Below are 26,806 nucleotides of genomic sequence, written 5' to 3' on the forward strand. Positions count from 1 at the left end.
TATTGGGAAGGGGGGGGGTTTAGCTTCTGTATCTTGAACCAAGAGGAGCTATGAGGCCCCTTCTCGTGCGGCCTCCTTTGCGGCCTGATCAGCCAATTGATTATACCTACGCTGTTCGGCCTCCAGGGCCCTTCCATGGGCACGTACATGTATTACGCCAACCCGGAGGGGAAGCATCAGGGCCTCAAGAAGTGTTTTGATGAGGCTCCCATGTGCGATTCTTTGGCCTGAAGCTGTGATAAATCCCCTTTCTTTCCACAAGGTCCCATGAGCATGTACCACCATGTAGGCATAGCGACTATCAGTATACAGGTTAATAGTTTTCCCGGTCCCCAACCGGAGAGCCTCAATAAGAGCCACTAGCTCCGCCGCTTGGGCGGACAAATTAGGGCTGAGTTTAAACTTGTGTACTCCTTTGTTCTTAATTATTACTGCTGCTCCGGTAAACCGCTTGCCATCTATCACATAGCTGGACCCGTCAACGTACCCTTCAATTTCAGGGTTGGGCCAAGGCAAGTCCGAGAGGTCAGGGCGGGGTTTGGTTTCCTGTTGCAAGACTTCAATACAGTCATGAATGGGGCTGGTCTCATGGGAGACCCGAGGATCGGGCAATAGGGTAGCTGGGTTGAGGGAGCTAACTGTCCTAAAGATTAGGTTGGGGGCTAGCAAGAGCCCCACTTCATATCTAGTATGTCGACTGGGATTTAGATGCTTTTCCCCGGCGCCTGTCCCCAGTATTTGAGGCACCCCATGGGGGACCACAACCTCAGTGTCCCTCCCAGGGTCAACTTTTTGGCCTCCTGGAAAAGGAGAGCGGTTGCTGCAATGGCCCGTAAACAGGCAGGCCACCCCTTGGCGACAGGGTCCAACACCTTTGAGTAATATCCAATGGGTCGCCAGGTTGGCCCCGACCTTTGGCACAGAACTCCAGCAGCCACCCCTCCCCTCTCGTGAACGTATAGTGTAAATGGCCTCCAGGGGTCTGGGAGGGCTAGAGCGGGAGGCTGAACCAAGGCTTCTTTTAGCTCTCGAAATGCTTTTTCCATCTCTCTGGTCTACGTCCAGTGGAGCAGAACTTCTTTAGTTAAGGACTCATATAATGGTTTGACTCTTCCCCCGTAGTCAGGGATCCAGAGCCGACAAAAGCCAGTCAATCCCAGAAAAGCCCTTAATTCTCGGGGGTTCCTGGGTTGAGGGCTATCAAGTATAACCTGGATTCTTTCCTTACCCAGACTACGACTTCCCTGGCAAAGATGATATCCAAGAAAAGTGACCTGCTGCTTAACCAGCTGAGCTTTTTCCTTAGAGACTTTATAGCCCTGTGCCCCAAGGTAATTAAGGAGCTCTATAGTTTGCTCTTTACAGGCTGCCTCTGTTTCAGTACTTAAGAGCAAATCATCGCAATACTGGACTATGTTGCATGAAGGGTGTCTAGCCAGGAATGGGGCGAGGTCTCTTTTTAACTGGCTGCCAAAGATCTCGGGTGCACAGGTAAGTCCTTGTGGGACAACGGTCCAAAGGTATTGAGCTTTGTAGTGGGTATCTGGGTCCTCCCACTCAAAGGCAAACAGTCTTTGAGATTCCAGATCAAGGGGGATGGAAAAGAAGGCATCTTTTAAATCTACAACAGAGAACCAACTGTGGTTCTTGGAAACCTGACCCAGAATAGTATGAGGATTCGGGACAACTGGATAGGGGGCTTCTATTAACTTGTAATTTTCCAAAGCTGTAGTTTGTCCCTCAATCCCCTGGACTATGGCACATCCCTGAGCTCTACCTCAGGGAGCCTTATTAAGGGGGAGCAAACTAAGAGTGACCCCAGTATCAATAAGGGCTTCAATTGGGCGGCCCTCCACTTTAATTTTTACCGTGGGATCCAGGCTGGCAGCTTGTGCTGCCAGGAGGGGCCGCTGGGTCCCCCGGGCCACCTATGGAGAAGATCCCTCCCCCAAAAGTCCTGTACTGTTGTAGAGGATGGGAAGGGACAGGGTTTCATTTTTACGTTCCTTTCCCATGGCCTGTCGCTGGGGGAATTCATTCTTCCAGTGTCCCTCTTCCCTACAGATGGCACACTGATTTCAACCCAGGCGGGGGCCCTGCCCCTTCCCCGGTGACCCTGGTTGTCCCTTAACTTTGTCCCCCCTTTCTTCATATCCTTCCATTAGGGCCATGGCTAAAACACGGGCCCCTTTCTTCCGCTCCTCATCGTCCCTCCGATCATAAACCTTCATGGCAATTTCTAAAAGTTCCTCAATATTCTTGCCCGACGCCCCCTCCAACTTCTGCAACTTCTTCCTAATGTCCTCATAGGACTGTCCAATGAAAAGGGGGATTAGTACCCGTTTCCCGTTGGTGTCCTCAGGATCAAGGTCTGTATATCTTTTACGGGTATTACAAAACCGCTCATAAAAAGCAGCTGAGTTTTCATTTCTTTCCTGTCTTATATTATATAACTTAGCCCAGTTTGGGGTTTTTCTAATGCAGCGTTTCATCCCCTGTACTATAGCCGTGGCGGGCTCGGCCTGCCGTGTCATGTGACCAGTTGGGAGGGCTTTCAGGCAACTGCTCAGCCACCACGTTTGGGTCTCTCTCTGTTTCAGCTGGGATAATAGGCAAATAGTTGACCTTTGCTCTAACACATAGCATGGTGCAAACAAATAATAACAGGCTCAGCACACTACAGCCACACACATTACTGTGGCTCAGTGTTAATATGCTCCTTTAAGGCATCCCCCAGCCGCATAGCGCCCCCCAGTTGAGTTCCTCTTACAGCTTTGTGTTCATAATGCACAGCACAATACTGAACAACAGTGCAGGATACATGCTTTCTGACCGAGATGGTTGGGTTGCAGGTTACCAGGGCAGTTGAAAAGTGGCTGGCAATCTAGTAGGATGCCCATGGAATGATGGGATTGAGAAACCTTCATCATGTGATGCTGTACCTGCCCCCATGAGGCATTGCAAACTCTTTCCAAAGAACCCTGCGGCCAGTTGCACAGTGGTATAGTTACCCACAGTGCACTGCTCTCTGTGTCAATGCAAGAGCTGCTCTTGTGGGTGGAGCTCCACTGACACAAGGAGCATAGTGTGGACATGCTACGGTGGTGGTTGTATGTCAACGTAACTTGCGTCGACAAAGCTCTGTAGTGTAGATGAGGCCTAAGTGTGGACGCTCAGGCTATGTCTGCACTTAAAATGCTAGTGGCATGGCTTCAGGATAGATACTTACTACAGTGACAGGAAGAGTTCTCCCATTGCTGTAGTAAATCCATCTCCCTGAGAGGCAATAGCTATATTGGTGGAAGAATTCTTCCGTTGATGTACCGCTGTGTACATTAGGACTTAGGTCAACTTAACTACATCGCTCCGGGGTATCGATTTCTTTTTTTTCTCCAGGCTGTTCCTGGAGCTCCACTGTTCCCTGCACCAGCATAGATTGTTGATTCAGTAGACCTTGATGTTCATGATGTAAGCAGAGTCAGGATGAGCTCTACCCTGACATCTGGTGGTGAATTATGGCGAGTGTGGAAAAGAACTCCAGGGGCTGATCTTGTTTGCATAGGCACACCCACTCGCCTGGCATGAAACAACAGCAACTCAAAGTGGTTACTTTGGCTGGTGTGGGATCCCCAGTTTCTCTGTTATTGGGGCAGGAAGAATAAAGTTTTGTTACCCTGATTCTGTGAATCAAGGCCAGTGGAACTGTGTATGACAGAAGGACTGAGCTATGTGAGTCATTCACCATTACCTAAGTAGCATGTGCTTGTCAAGGGGCATGGGTTACAAAACCCAGTGAATTGAGAGAGGATGGGGACAGGTATTTGTACCTGATGGTATGGGCCCTCTCTGAGGGGTTGAAACACCAATTGCACTACCTCCTCTCTCCATTGTTGAATATCAGAGCTAACTTCTGATTCCATTAGAAGTCTAGTTACAGACTGCTGAACTGAATTCACTTTGGGCCAGTGGTGCACTAGCACCGGGGCTCCCCGACTATGAGCTGAAATCACAAAAGAGCTGAGATCACTGAGGCGGTGTTAACTAGTGGGGGAGCCTGAAGCTATAATGCTAAGCGGCTGGCAGAGCAGCTAGCAGAGTGGAGCCTTGTGGGACGGTTGGAGTGGCGCTGAGCGACTCACAGGTCGGTGAGTGGAGCGGCTGGAGGAGCAGCTAACAGAACAGAGCCTTGTGGGAGCGGCCCAAGGGACGGCTGGAGCGGAGCGGAGCGGCTCACAGGTCGGTGAGCGGAGCGGAGCGGAGCAGCGCAGCGCGGCGCGGCACGGCTCACAGGTCGGTGAGCGGCGCGGAGCGGCACGGCTCACAGGTCGGTGAGCGGAGCGGAGCAGCTGCCAGAGCAGTTCGTGGGACGGCAGGAGTGGGACTGCGGGTGGAGTGGAGCAGTTCGTGGTGAAGGCTGGGTGGAACCCCACGGAGAAGCAGCCGGTTGGCCTCGGATCACGTAAGGTGCCCCTTAACACCCTGCTCACACACCCCCCCCTTTTTGAACTCTGGGGCTGCACTGATCAGGGACAGAGACTTTGGGGGGTTGTCGGACTTTTGGGACTTTGGTGATTCTTGGGTCGCTGGTTCCAAGAACCAACGGGAGAGGACACGGCCCAATTTGCTGGGGTGGGTCTTCGCTCATGGTTTGGTCTATGAACTCTAGTTGTGGTGTTTTTCCAATTTAATGCTGATGTCGTTTGCCTCATGTTATTAAACATTTTCTGTTACACTCAGACTCCGTGCTTGCGAGAGGGGAAGTATTGCCTCTTAGAGGCACCCAGGGGGTGGTATGTAATTGTCCCAGGTCACTGGGTGGGGGCTCGAGCCGGTTTTGCACTGTGTTATTGAAGCGGAACCCCTAGATACAGAACCCGGCCCTTGTTGCTGCCAACTTAGATGGGCAGAAGGGTTACAATAATAAAGAAAGACCGCAGCTTGGTTTGGTGGCAAAGGCTTGGCTAGGTTTATTGTCAACAAAGCACCATCTCAGCATCCGTTATAGCAGGGTTACGAGTATGCTGACACATGTATGCTAGTGATAAGGTATATCCGCTCAATCAACATAGTATTATCCCTTAGGAGGAGTAGCTTTGTATTAGCCTGTTACTCTCCTGTTATGCATTGATACAAACAAGTTACATATTACATTCCAGATGTTATTAGTTACCATCCTTGTACGCGATAATTTGAACAAAATCTCCTCATCTGTTATCCCAGTGGTTCTCAAACGTATTTGATCGTGGCCCCCTTCTTTGTGTCTTTAGTAGCTTAAGTCTCTCCGCCCCTCCCCCCGGCATCCGGCCAACAGCTGTTGCTCTCTGGCTATCCAGCTCTGAATGAGTGCAGTAAGCTTTCCCTCTTCCCCCCTCCCCCCACAAGCGTCTCATGCTCCCCCAGAATACATTCCGCGCCGCCCATTTTGAAAACCTCTGCATTATCCTGTCATTCCGTTCTTATCTTACAAGGGGTCTGTGTGTTTCTGTACCATCCTCTTAGGAATGTATGTGTGGTTACCTGATTAATTACCATTCTCTTAGGAATGTAGTCATGTGGTTAGCTGGTACCTAGTGCTATTATTCTAAAAAGGCCTACTTTGGTTCACACCTTACTTTGTTTCATACTTGCCTAGGGCCCCAGCAAGACATATAGGTCGAAGTAATTTTCTAGTGTAGACCAGCTTTGCCCACAGGTATGTGTCTATCTGGGTATGCTTGCACAGTCTTTGAGTCAACTCTCCTGGCACACTATAGGCTCCCTTTACCAGACCCATTACATTAGTTAATGGGTTTTGTTTAAAGTGTTTTGAAGATGAAAAATGCTATAGAAATGCTGGATATTACTACTGGTCACATCCAGTAAAAAAAAAAAAAAAAAAACCCTTTGCCATTGGCAGCTCTGACTATTGTTATCATGCTCCTTCCCAGTCTAGGGAAAGAGGGCTCCTTGTCCTACAGCACGAATGATTGAGTAATGTAGAAGATTAAAACATTTAAAGATTATAATGAAAGGTGTTTCATGATTCAGAGTTTGAGAGGAAAAAGTTCTTGCACCTTTGCTTCCTTTTCATGTTGTTGTTTATATCTTTTTACACTGTCATCTAAAGGACTTGGTATAACGGATCAAAATGTTTTCATATATGAAAACAATTAAAAAACATGACTAGGTCCTGCCTCCTGTCCATGTTGCTCACTTTTTGTTTCTGGTAAGATTTCAGATGTAATTTGGACCCTGCTCTCACCACAGCCCACACCTTGTCGCCTCCAAGAACCATACACATTGCAATTGTATTGCTCCCTTATTCAAATAATCCAGCCTCCTTCAAAGAGGCTTTCCCCCCCTCCTATTATTGTAGCTGATGTTTCACAAAACGTGCAAGAAGAGCATTGCAGTGTGTCATGTCATTGTGTATAACAAGTCTACAGGCCAAATCCTTTTTCTCAGCTATACAAATACTTCAGGGGAGTTAGCCTATATTTATATTGGCATACATGGGAGCATTATTTGGCCTTATTTGTTTACATCTTATGCTAAATATCTGCAAAGGCTTTGTTCATCAGTTTGCTTGTTAAGTAGCATCAGTGCCCAGCAAGTCCTACTGACCTTTGTCTAAAATTTCATATTTTGCACACCCTTTATGGTGCAGTACAAATTAAATATGGATAGAAATTGTAATATAACTGATGCTGCTTCAGATGTGTTTATTTGAATATGCAGTGTCTAGAAGGACTACTTAATGTATGTGTATTTGCTTGTGTATTCTCAAATTTCTGCCACCTGATTATGCAGCTGTCACATCAGAACAGATCCAGTGAGATTTGCTTGTATGCAGAGGGTTTATAATGAAGCCCAGGTTTTTTGTTGTTGTTGTTTAGTTTTTTTTAAAGAAAATTAAGTGCAGGAAACTACATTAATTCAACTTTGCAAAAATCAATTTGCCCTCATCTTGTGCAAGAAAATATTTTTAATGGGGAGGTAAAATATCTTTTATTATTTTATTTATTATAACTTTTGCCTTACTTTAGGGAGCATGATGAGATTTTAATGTTGGGGCTGGTAATTTTCATGAAAGCTGAGTTAATACAGTCTTATTAAGGCTTCTGTCCTGTAAACACGTAAGACCTGATTCTACAGTTACTCCTGAGGGCATTCTGCGCACAATATTTTAAATTTCTGCAAAATTTTATTTGTCAAATAAATGTGGAGGCTCCAGCATGGCATTGGGGAGCAGAGGCCACTAGCTGCACAGAGGTGGGAGATCACGGCGTAGCTCCCCCCAGGACACAGACTCAGCGGTGAGGCTACACACAACCCTGACACACAAGGACCAGGCCTGCCCCAGAAACACCCCAGGGCCCTCCCCAACCCAGCTGGGGCTAGCAGCTGAGCCCAGCGCAGGGTAAGAGCCACCAGCCGGGTCATTCCCAGCCCTGTCCCCTACCCCACAGTGATTTACCTCTCTGGATACCCAAAATGTACTGCTGGGAAGGGTCGTATGACCGCTCTTGTGAAAGTCATTTTTCTGCAGGGAAGCAAAGAAATCTTCAGGGGACATAAATTCTGCACATGTGCAGTGGCGCAGAATTCCCTCAGAAGTATACAGTGAGCTCTCTCTGTACATCTACACTACAAATAAAAACCTGCAACTGGTCCATGTCAGCTGACTCAGGCTCACTGGGCTTGGACTAAGGGACTGTTTAATTTCAATGTAGACATTCAGGCTTGGGCTGGAGCCTGGGTTTGAGCTGGAGCTGAGGATCTAGGACCCTGCAAGGTGGAGGGTCCTAGATCTTAGACAGCAGCCTGAGCTGCAACGACTACACCACCGCTAAACAGCCCCTTTGCCCATGCCCCACTAGCCTGAGTCAGCTGGCACAGGCCAGCCATGGATTCTTAATTGCAGTGTAGACATACCCTCCATTGGCAGACTCCTAGATCCAAGGATCTTCACAGGTGCTGGCAGGGCCGGCTCTAGGTTTTTTGCCACCCCAAGCAAAAAATTTTTTGGCTTCCCCCCACCCCAGCCCTGGGCTTCCCCCCCCCGCGCTCACCAGTGCCCCCCACACCACCTTCCACCCCAGCACTGGGATCTCTCTTCCCCCTCCCCCCCCACCCATTCCTCCTGCCGCCCCAGCACTAGGCTCCCCCCACGCCCCAAACGTGGGATCCGCTACCAGCACACGACGTCCGAGCCCTGGCCCAGCTGTGACTCCGTCCCCATGCAGGTGGAGCTGCTGGGCAGTGTGGAGCGGGAGTACTTCCAGGTGGCGGGGCGGCACGGAGAACATGGCCCCCTCCCTGGGTTTCGCGGCGCTGCTGGTGGCCAAGGTGGATCAGTTCGTGCTCACCGCCCTCATCCTTGACATGCTGGTGGCCGAGGACCTGGAGAGCCACCCAGATCTGCTGCCCTTCAGCCTCACCGTGCCCTGGCCTAGCCCCAGCGGGCGGGAAGGCGAGGATCTTCGGCTGCGGGGCTACCTGCTCAGCACTGATGAGCCCAGCCTGCCATTCACCTCCTCACACACTCCGGGAGCCCCTCTCGCCACCGCAGCCCGGGCTTGGTTCCAGGGGACCCCACTTCTCTCCCTCCCTGGCTCCTCACACACTCTGGGAGCCCCTCTCGCTGCAGCAGCCCGGGCCCTGGAGCAGAGCCCGGGCTGCGGGGGCGAGAGGGGCTCCCGGAGTGCATGAGGAGCCAGGGAGGGAGGGAAGTGGGCCCCAGGATGCAGGGAGGGAGGAGGGGTCCTGCTGCCACTCCGAGTCTCCCCAGGGTGGCGTGGCGTTTCCTTGCCCGAATGGGCTGTGCAGGGTGCCGCCGGGCTGGGCAGGGGGTGCGGATCCCGGCTCGCGTGCTGACAGGGCCAGTGGCTTTTTGCCGCTCCAACAAAAAAAAAGGGAGGGGCTCGGAGTGCCGCCCCGTAGAAAGTGCCGCCCCAAGCACATGCTTGGAGGGCTGGTGCCTAAAGCCGGTGCTGAGTTCTGTCTGTGTGGAGCTTGTTGTAGGTTCAAAACCTTAAAAAGCTGATTAAGTTTACTCATGCATTAAGAAGTCTGAGGTAAGGTGTCTGAGTTAATTCAAGTGAATTTCATAGCCTGAGAGCCATGGAGACAGAAGTCTTTTATTAATCTGTAGAACAGGAGTAGGTAATAGCAGAGCATTTTCCTCTCCATGGTCCTGTCTATGTCCCTCACTCCTGATCAGGGTAATATTGTCTCTCACTGTTGATGGCCCGTTGAATCCTTAGCTTCTCTGCTGTGACTGCCAATAAGACTGTCAGTTAAGTTCCACATATGGTAGTGATATTTGTGTTGTGGAAAAATTTACCACACGTTATGTTTGGATCAGAACAGCCTGAGGCTCCTTTATTACAAGCATGCAGGAAGAGACAGCCAGCCTGGCTGCTCTGCCCCCAAAAGGATCGCAGAAGCTCATATAGCTCAAAGGCAACATTAAATCAAGCCCACTTCCTTATTAATATTTTTCCCTTATTAGGAATACAGGAAAAACAAGCTTTCGTGTATATTAACAGGTTGCTCTTTTACAGTTAACGGCTTTCCTAACATTTGCTGTTGCAACTACATGTTTCTTAAGATTGGCTGTTGCAATTACTTTACTTCGCAATTTTCCTCACTCTCTCCTTCTGCCCTTTGACCACATACACCTCTACCCCGATATAACACGAAATCAGATATAACGCGGTAAAGCAGCGCTCCGGGGAGGGACGGGGACTGCGTGCTTCGGCGGATCAAAGCAAGTTCGATATAACGTGGTTTCACCTATAATGCGGTAAGATTTTTTGGCTCCCGAGGACAGTGTTATATCAGGATAGAGGTGTATAAGTTTTCTTGACCAGAGTTTAGGCCTACTCTTATTTTTCCTTTACATTTGTAATGTGGACAGTTGTTCAATGGTAACCAGACTGTAATCACCAAAAAACTATTAGAAGGTGACTTTTGATCACTGCTACTAGAACTGGGGGGGAGGGATAGCTCAGTGGTTTGAGCATTGGTCTGCTAAACCTAGGGTTGTGAGTTCAATCCTTCAGGGTGTTAGCCAAATGGGCTCGTTTCCCCCTGGAGCTGCCCAATTACCCCAAGGAGGCACAGGAGTCTAGAAGACAGCTTCAAGTTCTTTATTGATCAGTCAGCTGAGCGGGTGTCCCCCTCGACTTATGCCAGAGGGAGGAACACACCGTACAAGCGTAAAGCAAGCCTTTTTATACCCAGTAACAAACGACTTAGCGTGCATACATTCTGCTGACCTATGGAATTTTTAAATTCCTTTCTAGGGGTAAATAGGATACATCTGTTGGGTCTCCTTGATTGATTACTTTCTAGGGATAGGGGTAAATAGGATACATCTGTTGGGCCTCCTTGATTGATTGTCTTGCTATACATATATACGGGAAACGGGGCTATGGCCATGGGGAACAGCTGGGATAATAGGCGAGTATTTGGCCTTTGTTCTAACAAGGGGGCCACTTGGGGATCTGGGGCAAAATCAGTACTTGGTCCTGCTAGTGAAGGCAGGGGGCTGGACTCGATGACCTTTCAAGGTCCCTTCCAGTTCTAGGAGATGGGATATCTCCATTAATTAATTAATTAATGTGGTCTTGACAGCAATTGATGACCTAAGGATGACTGCCTGGAAAGAGGCAACAGAGTCTAGAAAGGAATGAATATAGGGATAAAAATCAAGTACCTCTGAGTTCTTTCTAATACTCACTCTGGTTCCAAATGATAACAGAATTTCCTCACTGTTGATGTTAATAAATATGTTGCCTTGTCGTTTCATGTCCTTGGGCATTTGTCCTGCATAGCAACAATGGGTATATAATTGCACTCAACATGTATACTTATCTTGCCAGGGGCACTGATTACTTGTTTGAGACTGAAGATTGACTTGACAACAAAGTTTTTGGATAATGTTCACTGAATTTTGAAAATTATATATTTAAACGTATCATTTTGTTTCCAAGGAAATGTAATGTTTATTGTGCCTAGATATCACATTTTGTGTTACGGGAGCTGGCCATTTCCAGGGAGTCAGGGACTAGCCTACCTGTGACAGGCTCCGCTAAGGAGAATGAGCCAACCCAGATCCACCTGTCAGTAGTTAATTACCCAGGTGGCTGGGCTGCAGTTAATTAGCTATAGAACACCAGGGCCTCATAGAGATTTACGAGGGCTCAGGCAGGGAGCTCCACAATACTAAGGCCTTGGCTACATTTGCAGCTGTACAGCGCTGTAAGTTAAACCTGTCTGCGTACAGCTGAGTAGGGAAAAGCACTGCAGTCTGTCCACACTGCCAGCTGCAGCTGTGGCCACACTTGCAACATTTTCAGCTGTGTTGGGAGCGGTGCATTATGGGCAGCTATCCCAGCATTCATGTGGCTTCAACATGCTTTTCAAAACGGGGGGGGGGAGGGGTGGATTGTGACAGGGAGTGTGCGGGGAGAGAGAGTGCTTTTTGGAGCATGTCCGCTCTCTATTTTGCAAGTTCCGAACTCCCAGCCCCCTGCTCATTCATTTACTCACTCAAAGCAAGCTGCAAACTGTTTGCTTTTCTCTGTGGTAAGAGCTTTGAAACCGGCACTTCCGCATTCCTGCAGCTGGTCACAACAATGGAGAAGATTGGCCAGTTGACAAGGTGATTAGTACAGCGCTGCAAGCGTTTACACTCGCACCCGTGAGTCGTAGCCACTCCGCTGCAGCTGTTGTTCCTCTCGGGGAGGTGTAGAGTGCCTGCAGTGGTGTACCCAGGGAGATACAGCGCTGTAAGTACCCTGCCAGTGTGAACGGGGAGTGAGTTACAGCACTGTAACTTGCAAGTGTAGCCAAGGCTTTAGAGAGGAAGCTCCTGAGGAAAGAGGCTTGTCAGGAGAGCTGGTTAGAGAGCTCAGCAGAAAAGGGAATCTAAGAGAGATGTTGCTGGGGCAGGGAGCAGATTCCAAAATACGCTACTCCAGAGAATAGCTGCAATAGTTTGACCCCTGCAGGGATGCTGAGACAAGTGAAGGAACCCTTCCCCTGGTGATGGCAGCAGGCCTGACTCCAGAAGGGGTGTCCCAATAAAGAGGTGAAGAGCCTGGGCAGAGGAGACAGTTGGACTTAGATGGGGAATACAGACTAATATTAACTTGCTCCTTCCAGCTAGGATGCTGGATCTGAAGACTTGCTTGCATGTGTGTTGGGCCTTGGATTAAATAAATTACATCCCTGAAGGGGCACTGTTGGCTACAGACAAGCCTAATTGAATTGCGTTTTAGAAGCCTGGCTGGAATGGTGCAAGAAGAGATGAGGGAGCAGAACAGTTGAAAAAAATGAGGGATTTCATAACTTACCAGGTCATTGCAGTTGTAGATTGTGTCCTAGGAAAATGAGGGGAAAGGTTAATGTTTTCCTTCAGAAAGTTGTACTGGGACAGAATTTTACTTACACACACACACACACACACACACACACACACACACACACACACACACACACACACACACACACACACACACACACACACACACACACACACACACACACACACACACACTGGTTGTTGCCATGTTTACCGGTCCAAGTTTGTTTGGAAACAAAATACGGAGGAGGGGCAAATAAGTATGTCACACGTAGGCAATGTGTATCCAGAAAGCCACAGCTCTTATCTTACTGACCATAACCACTGTTACAGGAAGCATTAGACAGCAACTCAGTGGAAGTAACAATAAGAAATTAGCAAAGAGGAGAAGATACTTGAATTTTGCAACCTCTCCATACAGAATAATAGTATTTTCACTCTTTATTAAGAAGTTTATGAAAACATGGCAATTACTGAATGTATTATTGTATCAGAACTGCCCTCACTCCAAAAGAGCAGAGCAAATTGGCTATCAAAGAGATAAGGGACAGAGAGAAATGAGAGATAATGAAGTCATGGTAACAATATTCTCTGGCCTTGGCTACACTTGCAGCTGTACAGCGCTGTGAGGTAAACCTGTCTTTGTACAGCTGAGTAGGGAAAAGCGCTGCAGTCTGTCCACACTGACAGCGCAGTGGTGTGGCCACACTTGTAACATTTGCAGCTGTGTTGGGAGCGGTGCATTATGGGCAGCTATCCCAGCATTCATGTGGCTGCAACGTGCTTTTCAAAACGGGGGGAGGAGGGGGAGGGAGTGGATTGTGACAGGAAGTATAGCCAAGGAAACTCCAAACTGTGTTTTTGTCTTTGTGGAGTTCCTCTTAGCTGAAGTAGAACTCAACTATCCCTGTAAAACACTTCAGTTACAAAAAACAAACAAAGGCCTTGGCTACACTTGCAAGTTAAAGCGCTGTAAAGCCTCCCCCAGCGCTGTAACTCACTCCCCGTCCACACTGGCAGGGCACTTACAGTGCTGTATCTCCCTGGGTACACCGCTGCAGGTACTCCACATCTCCGAGAGGAATAACAGCTGCAGCAGAGTGGCTACGACTCACGGGTGTGAGTGTAAATGCTTTCAGCGCTGTACTAATCACCTTGTCAACTGGCCAATCCTCTCCATTGTTGTGACCAGCTGCAGGAATGCGGAAGTGCCGGTTTCAAAGCTCGTACCACAGAGAAAAGCAAACAGTTTGCAGCTTGCTTTGAGTGAGTAAATGAATGAGCAGGGGGCCGGGAGTTTGGAATTTGCAAAATAGAGAGCTGACATGCTCCAAAAAGCACTCTCTCTCCCCCCACACTCTCTGTCACAATCCACTCCCCCCCTCTAGATTTGAAAAGCACGTTGCAGCCACATGAATGCTGGGATAGCTGCTCATAATGCACCACTCTCAACACAGCTGCAAATGTTGCAAGTGTGGCCACACCACTGCGCTGGCAGCTATCAGTGTGGACAGACTGCAGCGCTTTTCCCTACTCAGCTGTACGAAGACAGGTTCACCTCACAGCGCTGTACAGCTGCAAGTGTAGCCAAGGCCAAAGAAACCAGTATTTAGCAGAATAGAGCCCAAGGGAAGATCAAGAATTTGAAGAATGTACAGGATAGAATAAGGTGGTGATATGCTGCCAATTTTTTTAACAAGGGTGAAGGAATATAGATAGTACAGAATGGAGCCTGATGTAAAAATAAGGAGGAAGGTAGTTGTTAGGTAAAATTGGTTATAATTAGCTTTGCTGTTGTTAGGCAAATTAAAGTTGTTTTTATAAGATTAAAGGGAGAGAGATTTGTAGGCTTGTAACCAATGAGAGAGGATGTATCAGAGACAAGTGGAACAGTGATTCATACTGTTAGCCAAATGGGCTCGTTTCCCCCTGGAGCTGCCCAATTACCCCAAGGAGGCACGGGAGTCTAGAAGATGGCTTCAGGTTCTTTATTGTTCAGTCAGCTGAGCGGGTGTCCCCCTCGACTCATGCCAGAGGGAGGAGCACACCTTACAAGCGTAGAGCAAGCCTTTTTATACCCAGTAACAAATGACTTAACGTGCATACATTCTGCTGACCTATTGAATTTTTAAATTCCTTTCTAGGGGTAAATAGGATACATCTGTTGGGGCCATAAATAGGATACATCTGTTGGGCCTCTTTGATTGATTGATTGTCTTGCTATACGTTCATATATGGGAAAGGGAGTTATGACTATGGGGCACAGCTGGGATAATAGGCGAGTATTTGGCCTTTGTTCTAACAATACATAGGTAGAGAATATGAAAGGGGGATTTGAACAATGAGTTTTCGCTTAGAGGGCCCATTTGACAGCCAAGACCATGGGACACATCCTAAATGATGTGGTAGGTCCTCCTTCTAGCTCTGCAGTAAGTAACTAGCAGTAAAAATCTTATAGTCTTATTTTATAATCTTATATAGTAAAAATCTTAAATGAATCAAACTGTACCATTGAATCTCTATGGATAGAAATTCCATGCTTGAATAATGAGTATAGCAGAAGGAATATACTACCAGCTATCTGACCAGAATGGTGACTGTGAAATGCTCTCAGAGATTAGAGAGGCTACAAAAATAGAAAAATCAATAACAATGGGGGATTTCAACCATACCCATATTGACTGGCTGCATGTCCCCTCAGGACAGGATGCAGAGACAAATTTCTAGATACCATAAATGACTGCTTCTTGGAGCAGCTAGTCCTGGACTCCAGCAGGGGAGAGGCAATTCTTGATTTACCCCTAAATGGAGCACAGGATCTGGTCCAAGAGGTGAATATATCTGAACCGGCTTGTTAATAGCAACCATAATGTAATTAAATTTAACATCCTTGTTGGGGAGGAAATACCCAAGAAATCCACCACCGTTGCGTTTAACTTCAGAAAGGGGAACTATACAAAAAGGCTGAGTCATGCAAGCATCCATGATGGTAATTTATTTGCTCAGATACTGGAGAATAAAAATTAATTTGTAGGCCTGTGGCATAATTAAAAAAATTGTGGGATTAAAAAAAATTAATTGTGCAGTTAATCGCATTGTTAAACAACAATAGAATACCATTTCTTTTAAATATTTCTGGATGTTTACTACATTTTCAAATATATTAATTTCAATTACAACACAGAATACAAAGTGTACAGTGCTCACTTTATATTTATTTTGTATTACAAATATTTGCACTGTAAAAAACAAAAACAAAAAATTTCAATTCAATTAATAGAAGTACTGTAGTGCAATCTCTTTATCATGAAATTTAAACTTACAAATGTAGAATTATGTGCAAAAAATAACTGCATTCAAAAATAAAATAATGTAAAACTTTAGAGCCTACAAGTCCATTCAGTCCTACTTCTTGGTCAGCCAATCACTCAGACAAACAAGGTTGGTTACAATTTGCTGGGGATAATGCTGCCTGCTTCTTGATTACAATGTCACTTGAAAGTGGGAACAGGTATTTACATGGCACTGTTGTAGCTGGCTTCGCAAGATATTTATATGCCAGATGCGGTAAAGATTCATATGTCCCTTCATGCTTTAACCACCATTCCAGAGGACATGCATCCATGATGATGATGGGGTCTGCTCGATAACAATCCAAAGCAGTGCGGACTGATGCATGTTCATTTTCATCATCTGAGTCAGATGCCATCAGCAGAAGGTTGATTTTCTTTTTTGATGTTTCGGGTTCTGTAGTTTCCGCATCGAAATGTAGCTCTTTTAAGACTTCTGAAAGCCTGCTCCATACCTGTCAGATTTTGAAAGACACTTCAGATTCTTAAACCTTGAGTCGAGTGCTGTAGCTGTTTTTAGAAATCTCACATCGGTACCTTTTTTGCGTTTTGTCAAATCTGCTGTGAAAGTGTTCTTAAAACGAACATGGGTCATCATCCGAGACTGCTATAATTCTATGCAGAGTGCGAGTAAAACAGAGCAGGAGACCTACAATTCTCCCTGCCAAGGAGTACAGTCATAAATTTAATTGATGCATTATTTTTTTTTTAATGAGCATCATCAGAATGGAAGCATGTCCTCAAGGAATGGTGGCCGAAGCATGAAGGGATATACGAATGTTTAGCATATCTGGCATGTAAATACCTTGCAACGCCGGCTACAAAAGTGCCATGCAAATGCCTGTTCTCACTTTCAGGTGACATTGTAAATAAGGGTATGTCTACACTACGAAATTAGGTCTAATTTATAGAAGTTGATTTTTTAGGAAGCGATTTTATACAGTCGATTGTGTGTGTCCTCACTAAGCTCATTAAGTCGAATTAAGTCGGCACAGTACCAAGGCTAGCGTTGACTTTCAGAGAGTTGCACTATGGGTAGCTATCCCGAAGTTCCCGCAGTCTCCACCACCCATTGGAATTCTGGGTTGAGCTCCCACTGCCTGATGGGGCAAAAACATTGTCACGGGTGGTTTTGGGTACATGTCGTCAGTCGCCCCTCCCTCTGTGACAGCAACGGCAGACAACTGTTTCACGCCATACCATGGCAAGCGTGCAGCCTGCTCAGCTCAGCTGCCGCTGTTGTGTCCTGGGTACTGCTGGCAGCAGACAGTACAATAGGGCTGCAAACCATCGTCACGCTGCCACTCTGCTCTGGCAGCAGATGGTACAATAGGGCTGAAAACCATTGTCACACTTCCGCTGCCACTCTGCTCTCCTGCAGACGCCATACCAAGGCAAACATGGAGCCTGCTCAGATCACCATGGCAGTTATGAGCACTGTAAACACCTTGTGCATTATCCTGCAGTATATGCAGCACCAGAACCTGCAAAAGCAGGCGAGGAGGTGACGAGAGTGATGAGGACATGGACACAGACTTCTCTCAAAGTACAGGCCCTGGCAATTCAGACATCATGGTGGTAATGGGGCAGGTTCATGCCATGGAACGCCGATTCTGGGCCCGGGAAACAAGCACAGACTGGTAGGACCGCATAACGTTGCAGGTCTGGGATGATTCCCAATGGCGGCGAAACTTTTGCATGCGTAAGGACACTTTCATGGAACTTTGTGACTTGCTTTCCCCTGCCCTGAAGCGCAAGAATACCAAGATGAGAGCAGCCCTCACAGTTGAGAAGCGAGTAGCGATAGCCCTGTGGAAGCTTGCAATGCCAGACAGCTACCGGTCAGTCAGGAATCAATTTGGAGTGGGCAAATCTACTGTGGGGGCTGCTGTGATCCAAGTAGCCAACGCGATCACTGAGCTGCTGCTATCAAGGATAGTGACTCTGGGAAATGTGCAGGTCAGAGTGGATGGCTTTGCTGCAATGGGATTCCCTAACTGTGGTGGGGCGATAGGGATATGCGGTCTATCTTGGGACCGGAGCACCAAGGCAGCCAGTACATAAACCGCAAGGGGTACTTTTCAGTGGTGCTGCAAGCACTGGTGGATCACAAGGGACGTTTCACCAACATCAACGTGGGATGGCTGGGAAAGGTACATGACGCTCACATTTTCAGGAACTCTGGTCTGTCTGAACAGCTGCAGCAAGGGACTTACTTCTGTGGGGAAAAAAAACTAGGTGGCCTTATTTATGGCAGCCAAAGTAACACCGAAGGCCCAAATTCAGGCCCTCTGACAGAGGCTGACTATATAGACGGCCTTTACGTAGAACAGTACAGGCCAGGGCCTGAACAAAACTAAGCTGTACAATTCCCTGCCAAATACGGTCATGGGCTATGACCAGAGGAGGGAGGGGAAGGAAGCAATGCAAAAGGCAGCAATGCGAAAGGCCTTAACAAGATGATGACCGCTTGTTGATGAAAAACATAACCACTTGTTGACGAAACATAATAACGGCTTATATGAAGAAATTGCTTCTAGTAAAGGCCAACTTCTCCTATAGTTCCAGCTATCTGCCAACCAGCTAATCATATATCATTTTGGGGCATCCCGTAATAAACCCCTATGACCCTGAAAAAAAACAATATGTACCCTGACGAGAACAACACTCCAACTGGTGCCAAGTACCACCCATGTCGGAAACCACCAAGAAACCCCCCCACCCAATAGGCACCCAATTCTCATAAATAATGAGGAAGCTGCCAGGAAAAAGGGACAGACCCCACTCTTATTTTCGCATAAATGGCTTATTATTTGTACTATGCTTGCGGTTTGACGGAATAAAAGCAGCCTGTGTGCTGTGCTAGGAAGGACAAGGCCACACTGCACTTCAAAACTTATTGAATCCAGCCTTCTGTTGCTTGGGCAGTCCTCTGGGGTGGAGTGGTTGGGTATCTGGAGCCCCCCACCCCCACATTCTTGGGCATCTGAGTGAGGAGGCTATGGACCTTGGGGAGGAGGGCAGTTGGTTACACAGGGGCTGCAGCAGCAGTCTGTGCTCCTGCTGCCTTTCCTGCACCTCAACCATACGCCGGAGAATATCAGTTTGATCCTCCAGTAGCCTCATCATTGCCTCCTGCCTCCTCTCATCACGTTCCCACCACCGCTCCTCTTGCTCCCACCACCTCTCCTCTTGATCCCACCACCTCTCCTCTCGCACGTCCCTCCTGTCCTCATGTTCACTTTGTGCTTTCCTGGACACTGACATTGTTTGCTTCCACGCATTCTGCTGGGCTCTTTCAGTGCAGGAGGATTGCATGAGCTCAGAGAACATTTCATTGCAAGTGCTTTTTTTTTCACCTTCTTATCTGTGCTAGCCTCTGGGACGGAGATGATAGTGGTAGCGTTGAAACATTTGCAGCTGCGGAAGGAAAAAAAGGGAGAGTTGGGTTGACCATTTAAAATGCGTTGGCCATTTAAAAGGAGGGGCAGCAGTTTTCGGGTTAATGTGCAGCACAAACCCAACTAAACCCCCTCTCACACCCAATTTTCTGGGATGATCACTTCACCCCTTCCCCCACCACGTGGCTAACAGCAGGGATGATTTCTTTTCAGCCACAGGCACACAGCCCAGCAGGAATGGCCACCTCTGAATGTCCCCTTAATAAAATTCCCCTATTTCAATCAGGTGACCATGAATGATATCACTCTCCTGAGGTTAACACGGAGAGATAAAGAACAGATGTTGCTTGACTGCATTCCAGTAGCTTTACTCGCCACGAATACATCCCAAGTCTTCAGGGCAAATTAATCATTGAACACGCTTGCTTTTAAACCATGTATTATATTTACAAAGGTAAACTCACCAGAGGTCCCTTCTCCGCCTTCAAGGTCCAGGAGCCCAGGTTGGGAGGGTGATAAACAGTTCCTGGATGTCAGGGAGAACGGTTTCTCCGCTTGCCTGCTGTGCGCTATCTTCGACTTCCTCGTCCCCAAATCCTCATCCCTGTTGCGTGAGACTCCCTTGCAGGAGTCCACATACAGGGCTGGGGTAGTTGTGGGGGCACCCCCTAGAATTGCATGCAGCTCATGATAGAAGCAGCAAGTCTGGGGGTCTGACCCAGAGCGGCCATTTGGCTCTTTGGTTTTTTGGTAGGCTTGCCTGAGCTCCTTAAGTTTCACGCGGCACTGCTGCAGGTCCCTGTTACAGCTTCTGTCCTTCATGCCCTTGGAGATTTTTTCAAATATTTTGGCATTTCATCTTTTGGAATGGAGTTCTGACAGCACGGATTCGTCTCCCCATACAGCAGTCAGATCCAGTACCTCCTATTCGGTCCATGCTGGAGCTCTTTTGCAATTCTGGGACTCTATGGTCACCTCTGCTGATGAGCTCTGCATGGTCATCTGTGCTGATCAGCTTGCCAGGCTGGCCAAATAGGAAATAAAATTCAAAAGTTTGCAGGGCTGTTCCTGTCTACCTGGCCAGTGCATCTGAGTTGAGAGTGCTGTCTAGAGCGGTCACAATGGAGCACTCTGGTATAGCTCCGGGAGACCAATACCGTCGAATTGCGTCCACACTATCCCCAAATTGGACCCGGCAATGTTGATTTCAGTGCTAATCCCCTCGTCGGGGAGGAGTACAGAAATCGATTTTAAGAGCCCTTTAAGTCGACAAAAATGGCTTCGTTATTTGGACAGCTGCAGGGTTAAATCGATCGATCTAACGCTGCTACCTTCGACCTAAACTCGTAGCGTAGACCAGGGCTTAGAAGCAGTCAACAGTATCTCCCATCAATGTAAACAAACTTGTTTGTCTTAGCGATTTGCATAATAAGAAGTAGGACTGAGTGGACTTGTAGGCGCTAAAGTTTTACACTGTTTTGTTTTTGAGTGCAGTTATGTAACAAAAATCTGCATTTTTAAGTTGCACTTTCACAATAAAAAGATTGCACTTCATTACTTGTTTGAGGTGAATTGAAAAATACAATTTGTTTTGTTTATCATTTTTACCGTACATATTTGTAATAAAAAATAAATATAAAGTGAGCACTGAGCACTTTGTATTCTGTGTTGTAATTGAAATCAATATTGAAAATTGTAGAAAAACATCCAAAAATATTTAATAAATTTTAATTGATATTCTATTGTTAAGTGTGAATAATTTTTTGAGTTAATCGCGTGAGTTGACTGCGATTAATTGACAGACCTATTAATTTGTAATACTTTGTCAGTGGATGTCAAATATTTAGGTTTCATTAGTTACTACTGTATTATGTTGTAATGGCTGGTGTTCTGTGTCTGAGTTAATGACTCAAGACTGTCGAAATAACAGGGTCAATTGGAATTTTTTAATCTAAAATTATCAATCAGAGATTAATACACCGCTATACAGAAAGAATAGAATCATTGTTGTCGGACTAAGAGCTGGATGTGTGTCTCCTGCTTCTGGAAGGGACTCTGTTTTCATTCCCCCAACTAAGTTTCCATACCAGTATCGTTATATAGGGGTTCCGACAAAGGAAACCTCATTGCCAAGAATATTCTCCCAGAAACATATGTTGTGATGTTCTTTCTATACATTCTCAGTTTACCTGGTTTGTGTGAAGGCATGATTAGTTACAGCTGAGAGGACTAATAATTCTTCGAGATAATCTCTCAGTGGGTCCTTGTTACCGCACAATCATTCTTCCTTGTTGATTCCCCAACAGAAAACATCTGCTGTAACAATCATCCCTTATTAATTTCCCAAGGCTATATATGCACATAGTGTCTGGGCCTTAGAATTCAGACATACTCTTTGTTGAAGATAAAGAGTCTAAAGAATAGTTAATATATAAATGAATCAAATATACAGAAAGAAAGAACTAATAAAGCATTAATATTTACTAACAGGTACTAACATTGGAGAACCAGGAACTCCTCCTAATAATAGAGCACCGCTCTTCTCCTTCCTTCCCCATATTCTTATGCCTCCATCTGTGGCCTGAGACAAGTTTGTTCTTCAGATACTTATCTATGAAATGGGGGTATTGACTTTGACTTCATGGTTTACTGTCATTACTGAGTTGATCTGGTTGAAAATCTTTGTTGGAACAGTTTTGTCACTGATTGGCCAGCAGCTAAACATTTTCTGGGAGCATATTGATTTTGTCAGAATTGTAGACAGTAAATTAAGGGATTTTATAGGGTTGAAACGTTTAATTTTATCATTTTAACTTTTGGCAATTATAATAATCAAAATGGTAAAGTTGAAAAATGCTCTGATAAGATCAAAACAAATATTTCAAAATATTTCATGAACAACTCTGACATTTTGACTTTTTGGCTCAATTTGGCAATAAATGAAATTTCAAAATCTCAGAATTTCATGCGGGATGGAAATTCCTTTTTTTTTTTTTTTTTTTTTTTTTTTTTTTTTTTTTTTTGGCCAGTTGGATTCATCCCTGGTTTACAGTGACACACTGGACCTGTGAGGAGGAGTTGTGGTGATGCAAATTACTTACAACCTCTACTGGGGTCTGCAGTCACCTGCTACATTCCAAGCATTAGGTGCTGCTAGCTCTGGAGGAGGGTATGGCCAAGATGTTCCAGAGACACGGGCAGCTCTAGGCACCAGCGCAGCAAGCGCGTGCCTGGGACGGCAAGCCGCGGGGGGCAGCCTGCCGGTTGCTGGGAGGGCGGCCGTCAGGCAGCCTTTGGCGGCATGCCTGCAGGAGGTCCGCCAATCCCACGGTTTCAGCGGCAATTCGGCAGCGGGTACGGACCACCCACAGGCGTGCCGCTGAAGGCTGCCTGACTGCAGTCCTTGGGGCGGCAAAAAACATAGAGCTGCCCCTGTCCAGAGATGTGCTAAATCTACACATGCCTAGATAGTCTCTGCTGAAGGGATTCCTAAAGGGCCTTGACTGCAATTTAAAATAACCTCTGAGGAAGTTGGTGTGCAAATGCTGCCTGAACTGAACCAGGTGTGAAGCACTCCCTGGACATGTGGTTGAAAGTCTCCATCTGCAAAATGAGGTTTTGTACAGTTTCATGTACAGTTGGTGTGGAACAGCATCACTGAAGTATTCCCTCTGGACACCATTCTAAAGGTATCTGGATAAGTGTCATCTCTTTGTTTCCTCTATGTGAGGGGATTGTTTTAAGAGAATTTTCCGGAAGATCCATCTCATTTGGAGTCCAGTATCAGGGGTTAGCCGTGTTAGTCTGTATCTACAAAAACAAGGAGTCTGGTGGCACCTTAAAGACTAACAGATTTATTTGCGCATAAGCTTTCGTGAGTAAAAACCTCACTTCTTCGGATGCATAGAGTGAAAGTTACAGATGCAGGCATTATATACTGACACATGGAGAGCAGGGAGTTACTTCGCAAGTGGAGAACCAGTGTTGACAGGGCCAATTCAATCAGGGTGGATGTAGTCCACTCCCAATAATAGATGAGGAGGTGTCAATTCCAGGAGAGGAAAAGCTGCTTCTGTAATGAGCCAGCCACTCCCAGTCCCTATTCAAGCCCAGATTAATGGTGTTGAATTTGCAAATGAATTTTAGTTCTGCTAAATCTCATTTGGAGATTCTTATTTTGCTGCATGTTTGAACTAAACTGGTCTTATTTAAAAGAGGGAGAAGCAATCCTGCCAAAATATAGGAGCATTTTGGGATTTAAAGCTTTCCTGATTTAAGACACTATTGAATTTTGTGCACTTGTAGCAGAATTAAATACTCAAGTATACATTTATTAATAAAGATGTGTTACACATTTTTGGATTTGATTGTTCTCTGGTCCTTCTATTCCAAGTAAGTATTTACCGGTGTGAATGTATGGGATTAATTTGCACAAGCACCATTATTCCTCACCCAGCACTATTTCATAGATATTTCAAAAAGCAAATATAAGTCTACTCTGATTAAGACATGAATCTGGAGCAAGGTAAATTCATAAGTATTTGAGAAACGATGAAATTTATAACCGTAAATCTCTCAAAACAGAAAGCTATTGTGAGACGTGGGTGGTGGGAAAGATAGGGAGCAGTGAATTTGCAACATAGAGAAAAGTATCTCAAACAGGACGTGTTGATATTGTTACTAGTACAAATATACACTACAATGTGCTGCCTTCAGATTAAGAACAACCAGCTGCAAGGACAAACTCTTTCTTCAGGCATGAATAATAATTCTGAGAAGTATGCATCATGAATAATACCCCCTTCGCACTTCTATCAAATGGAAAAGGACTATATCAAGAGCAACATCCGTTATATTTTCAGGCCTCAAAATGGGCATTGCAGAGTAGAAGTTTAAAAAAAAAAAAAAAAAAAGCTGTAAAAAGATTCCTTTTAATGTTTTTAATTAGTGCTGTCAAGAGATTAAAAAAATAAATCACAATTAATTGTTCAATTTAAAAAATTAATAATGATTAATCATGTGATTAATCGCACTATTGAACAATAATAGAATACAATTTATTTAAATATTTTTGGATGTTTTCTACATTTTCAAATATATTGATTTCAATTATAACACAGAATACAAAGTGCACAGTGCTCACTTTATATTTATTTTTGATTAAAAATATTTGCACTATAAAAAAACAAAAGAAATAGTATTTTTCAATTCAACTAATAGAAGTACTGTAGTGCAATCTCTTTATCGTGAAATTTAAACTTGCAAATGTAGAATTATGTGCATAAAAACCTGCATTCAGAAATAAAACAACGCAAAACTTTAGAGCCTACAATTTTAGAGCCACTCAATCCTATTTCTTGTTCAGCCAATTGCTCAGACAAAAAAGTTTGTTTACATTTGCAGGAGATAATGCTGCCCACTTCTTGTGCACAATGTCACTTGAAAGTGAGAACAGGTGTTCTCATGGCACTGTTGTAGCTAGCGTTGCAAGATACTTAAGTGCCCGATGTGCTAAAGATTCATATGTCCCTTCATGCTTCAGTCACCATTCCAGAGGACATGCGTCCATATTGATGACGCGTTCTGCTTGATAACAATCCAGAGCAGTGCAGATTGACGCATGTTCATTTTCATCATCTGAGTCAGATGCCATCAGCAGAAGGTTGATTTTCTCTTTTGGTAGTTTAGGTTCTGTAGTTTCCGCATCGAAGTGTTGCTCTTTTAAGACTTCTGAAAGCATGCTCCATACCTCATGCCTGTCAGATTTTGAAAGGCACGTCAGATTCTTAAATCTTGGCTCGAGTGCTGTAGCAATCTTTTGAAATCACACATTGGTACCTTCTTTGCATTTTGTCAAATCTACTGTGAAAGTGTTCTTACAATGAACATGTGCTGAGTCATCATCCGAGACTGCTATAACATGAAATGTATGGCAGAATGCGAGTAAAACAGAGCAGGAGACATACAATTTTCCCCCAAAGAGTTCAGTCACAAATGTAATGTATTATTTTTTAACGAGCATCATCAGAATGGAAGCATGTCCTCTGGAATGGTGGTCGAAGCATGAAGGGGCATGTTGTGGAAAATCGACCACATAATTGATTTTGGATCAGATCAGCCTGAGGCTCCTGTATTGATTAATCAAACATGCATGCATGGGGGAGTCAGGCAAGGCAGCCAAACCCCCCAAATAGACAAAATACAAAAGCTTATATAGGATAAAACCACAAAAAGTACATGTATTTCCTTAAAGTTTAACATCCATATAAGGAATAAAACAAAATAAGTTTTCCTGTTTTTCTTAGTTTTGCCCTTTGTGGTTTCTTGCTCTGTCACCGAGCAGCTATTAATCACAAGCTGTTACAAATGGTTAGTTCTGCTTTTATAGTTTCTTTCTGCCCTTTTTCTACCTTCCCCCCACACACACCTTTCCTGCCTCCAGGCCATACGCACAGTTTACTGGACCAAAGTTTAGGCCCCAGACCTTTTTCCCCCCACAAGCATATGAATGTTTACCATATCTGCCACGTAAATACTTTGCAATACTGGCTACAACAGTGCCATGCAAACTCCTGTTGTCACTTTCAGGTGACATTGTAAGTAAAATGTGGGCAGCCTTATTTCCCGTAAATGTAAACAAACGTGTTTGTCTTAGCGATTGGCTGAATAAGAAGTAGGACTGAGTAGACTTGTAGGCTATAAAGTTTTGCATTGTTTTGTTTTTGAGTGCAGTTATGTAACAAAAAATTTCTATATTTGTAAGTTGCACTTTCACGACAAAGAGATTGCACTACAGTACTTATGTGAGGTGAATTGAAAAATACTGTTTCTTTTATCATTTTACAGTGCAAATATTTGTAATAATAATTGTATAAAGTGAGCACTGTACACTTTGTATTCTCTGTTGTAATTGAAATCAATATATTTGAAAATGTAGAAAAGCATCCAAAATATTTAATAAATTTCAATGGGTATTCTATTGTTTAACAATGCGATTAAAACTGCGATTAATCACAATTAATATTTTTAATCGCAATTCATTTTTTTTAGTTAATTGCATGAGTTAACTGCGAGTAATCAACAGCCCTATTTTAAATTAATAATTGTATTTAATTCAGTGTAGTACCAGTACATTGTGCCTCTGTATAACTGAATTTTAACTTACATTTATTTCAGGTGTCTTCAGTGCTTGACAAAGAACATTTCCAGATATGTTGCAGATATTAAGCCTTTGCCTCCCAACATAAAAGATAAGCTGATAAAATTAATGAGTATGCAAGGGCGGATAACTGATTCAAATATCAGTGAGGTAAGAACCCATTCAAAATTCACTTCTGCCTGTCTCTCCACATTCATGCCAATTTATTACACAGCAAAATATAAAATAATGAGCTCAACTAAAATTATGTATGCAGATCAAGAAGTGAGCCGAGGACCTCGTACTATGTAAACTTCCTCTCTTTCCAAATGCCATTTCTTGCTATTTCATGTCATGCCATGCCTAACCTTGATTGAAGGGATTGTGTCTTTTATCTGTCTGTAAAGATTCATAAATGCCTACAACCCTGCATAAAAATCAAGATGATGAATATGGACACAAGTCAATGAAAAAGTTTTCTAGTTGACTTGTATGTCATCCTGTTTTGGATCAGTTTAATCTGGGGGAATCCTGTTGTTCAGTGTACACATTTGAGTATAAGATC

General features: G+C 45.1%; 1 protein-coding gene across 4 annotated transcripts in view; it reads left to right on the forward strand.

Moving 5' to 3' along the window:
* AMN1 (antagonist of mitotic exit network 1 homolog) overlaps positions 1-26,806 on the forward strand; it is a 179,555-nt gene that overhangs the window by 98,056 nt on the left and 54,693 nt on the right. For 2 of the 4 annotated variants that reach the window (XM_054034523.1, XM_054034531.1), the window contains one exon: positions 26,280-26,412. In XM_054034523.1, the coding sequence (XP_053890498.1) occupies positions 26,280-26,412 (133 nt within the window). Of the gene's footprint in view, positions 1-9,602; positions 9,788-13,599; positions 13,619-26,279; positions 26,413-26,806 lie in introns of those variants that run through there. The other 2 variants (XM_054034540.1, XM_054034550.1) reach the window with 2 other exon arrangements.

Source organism: Malaclemys terrapin, chromosome 1, assembly GCF_027887155.1.
Source record: "Malaclemys terrapin pileata isolate rMalTer1 chromosome 1, rMalTer1.hap1, whole genome shotgun sequence".
NCBI lineage: Eukaryota > Metazoa > Chordata > Testudines > Emydidae > Malaclemys > Malaclemys terrapin.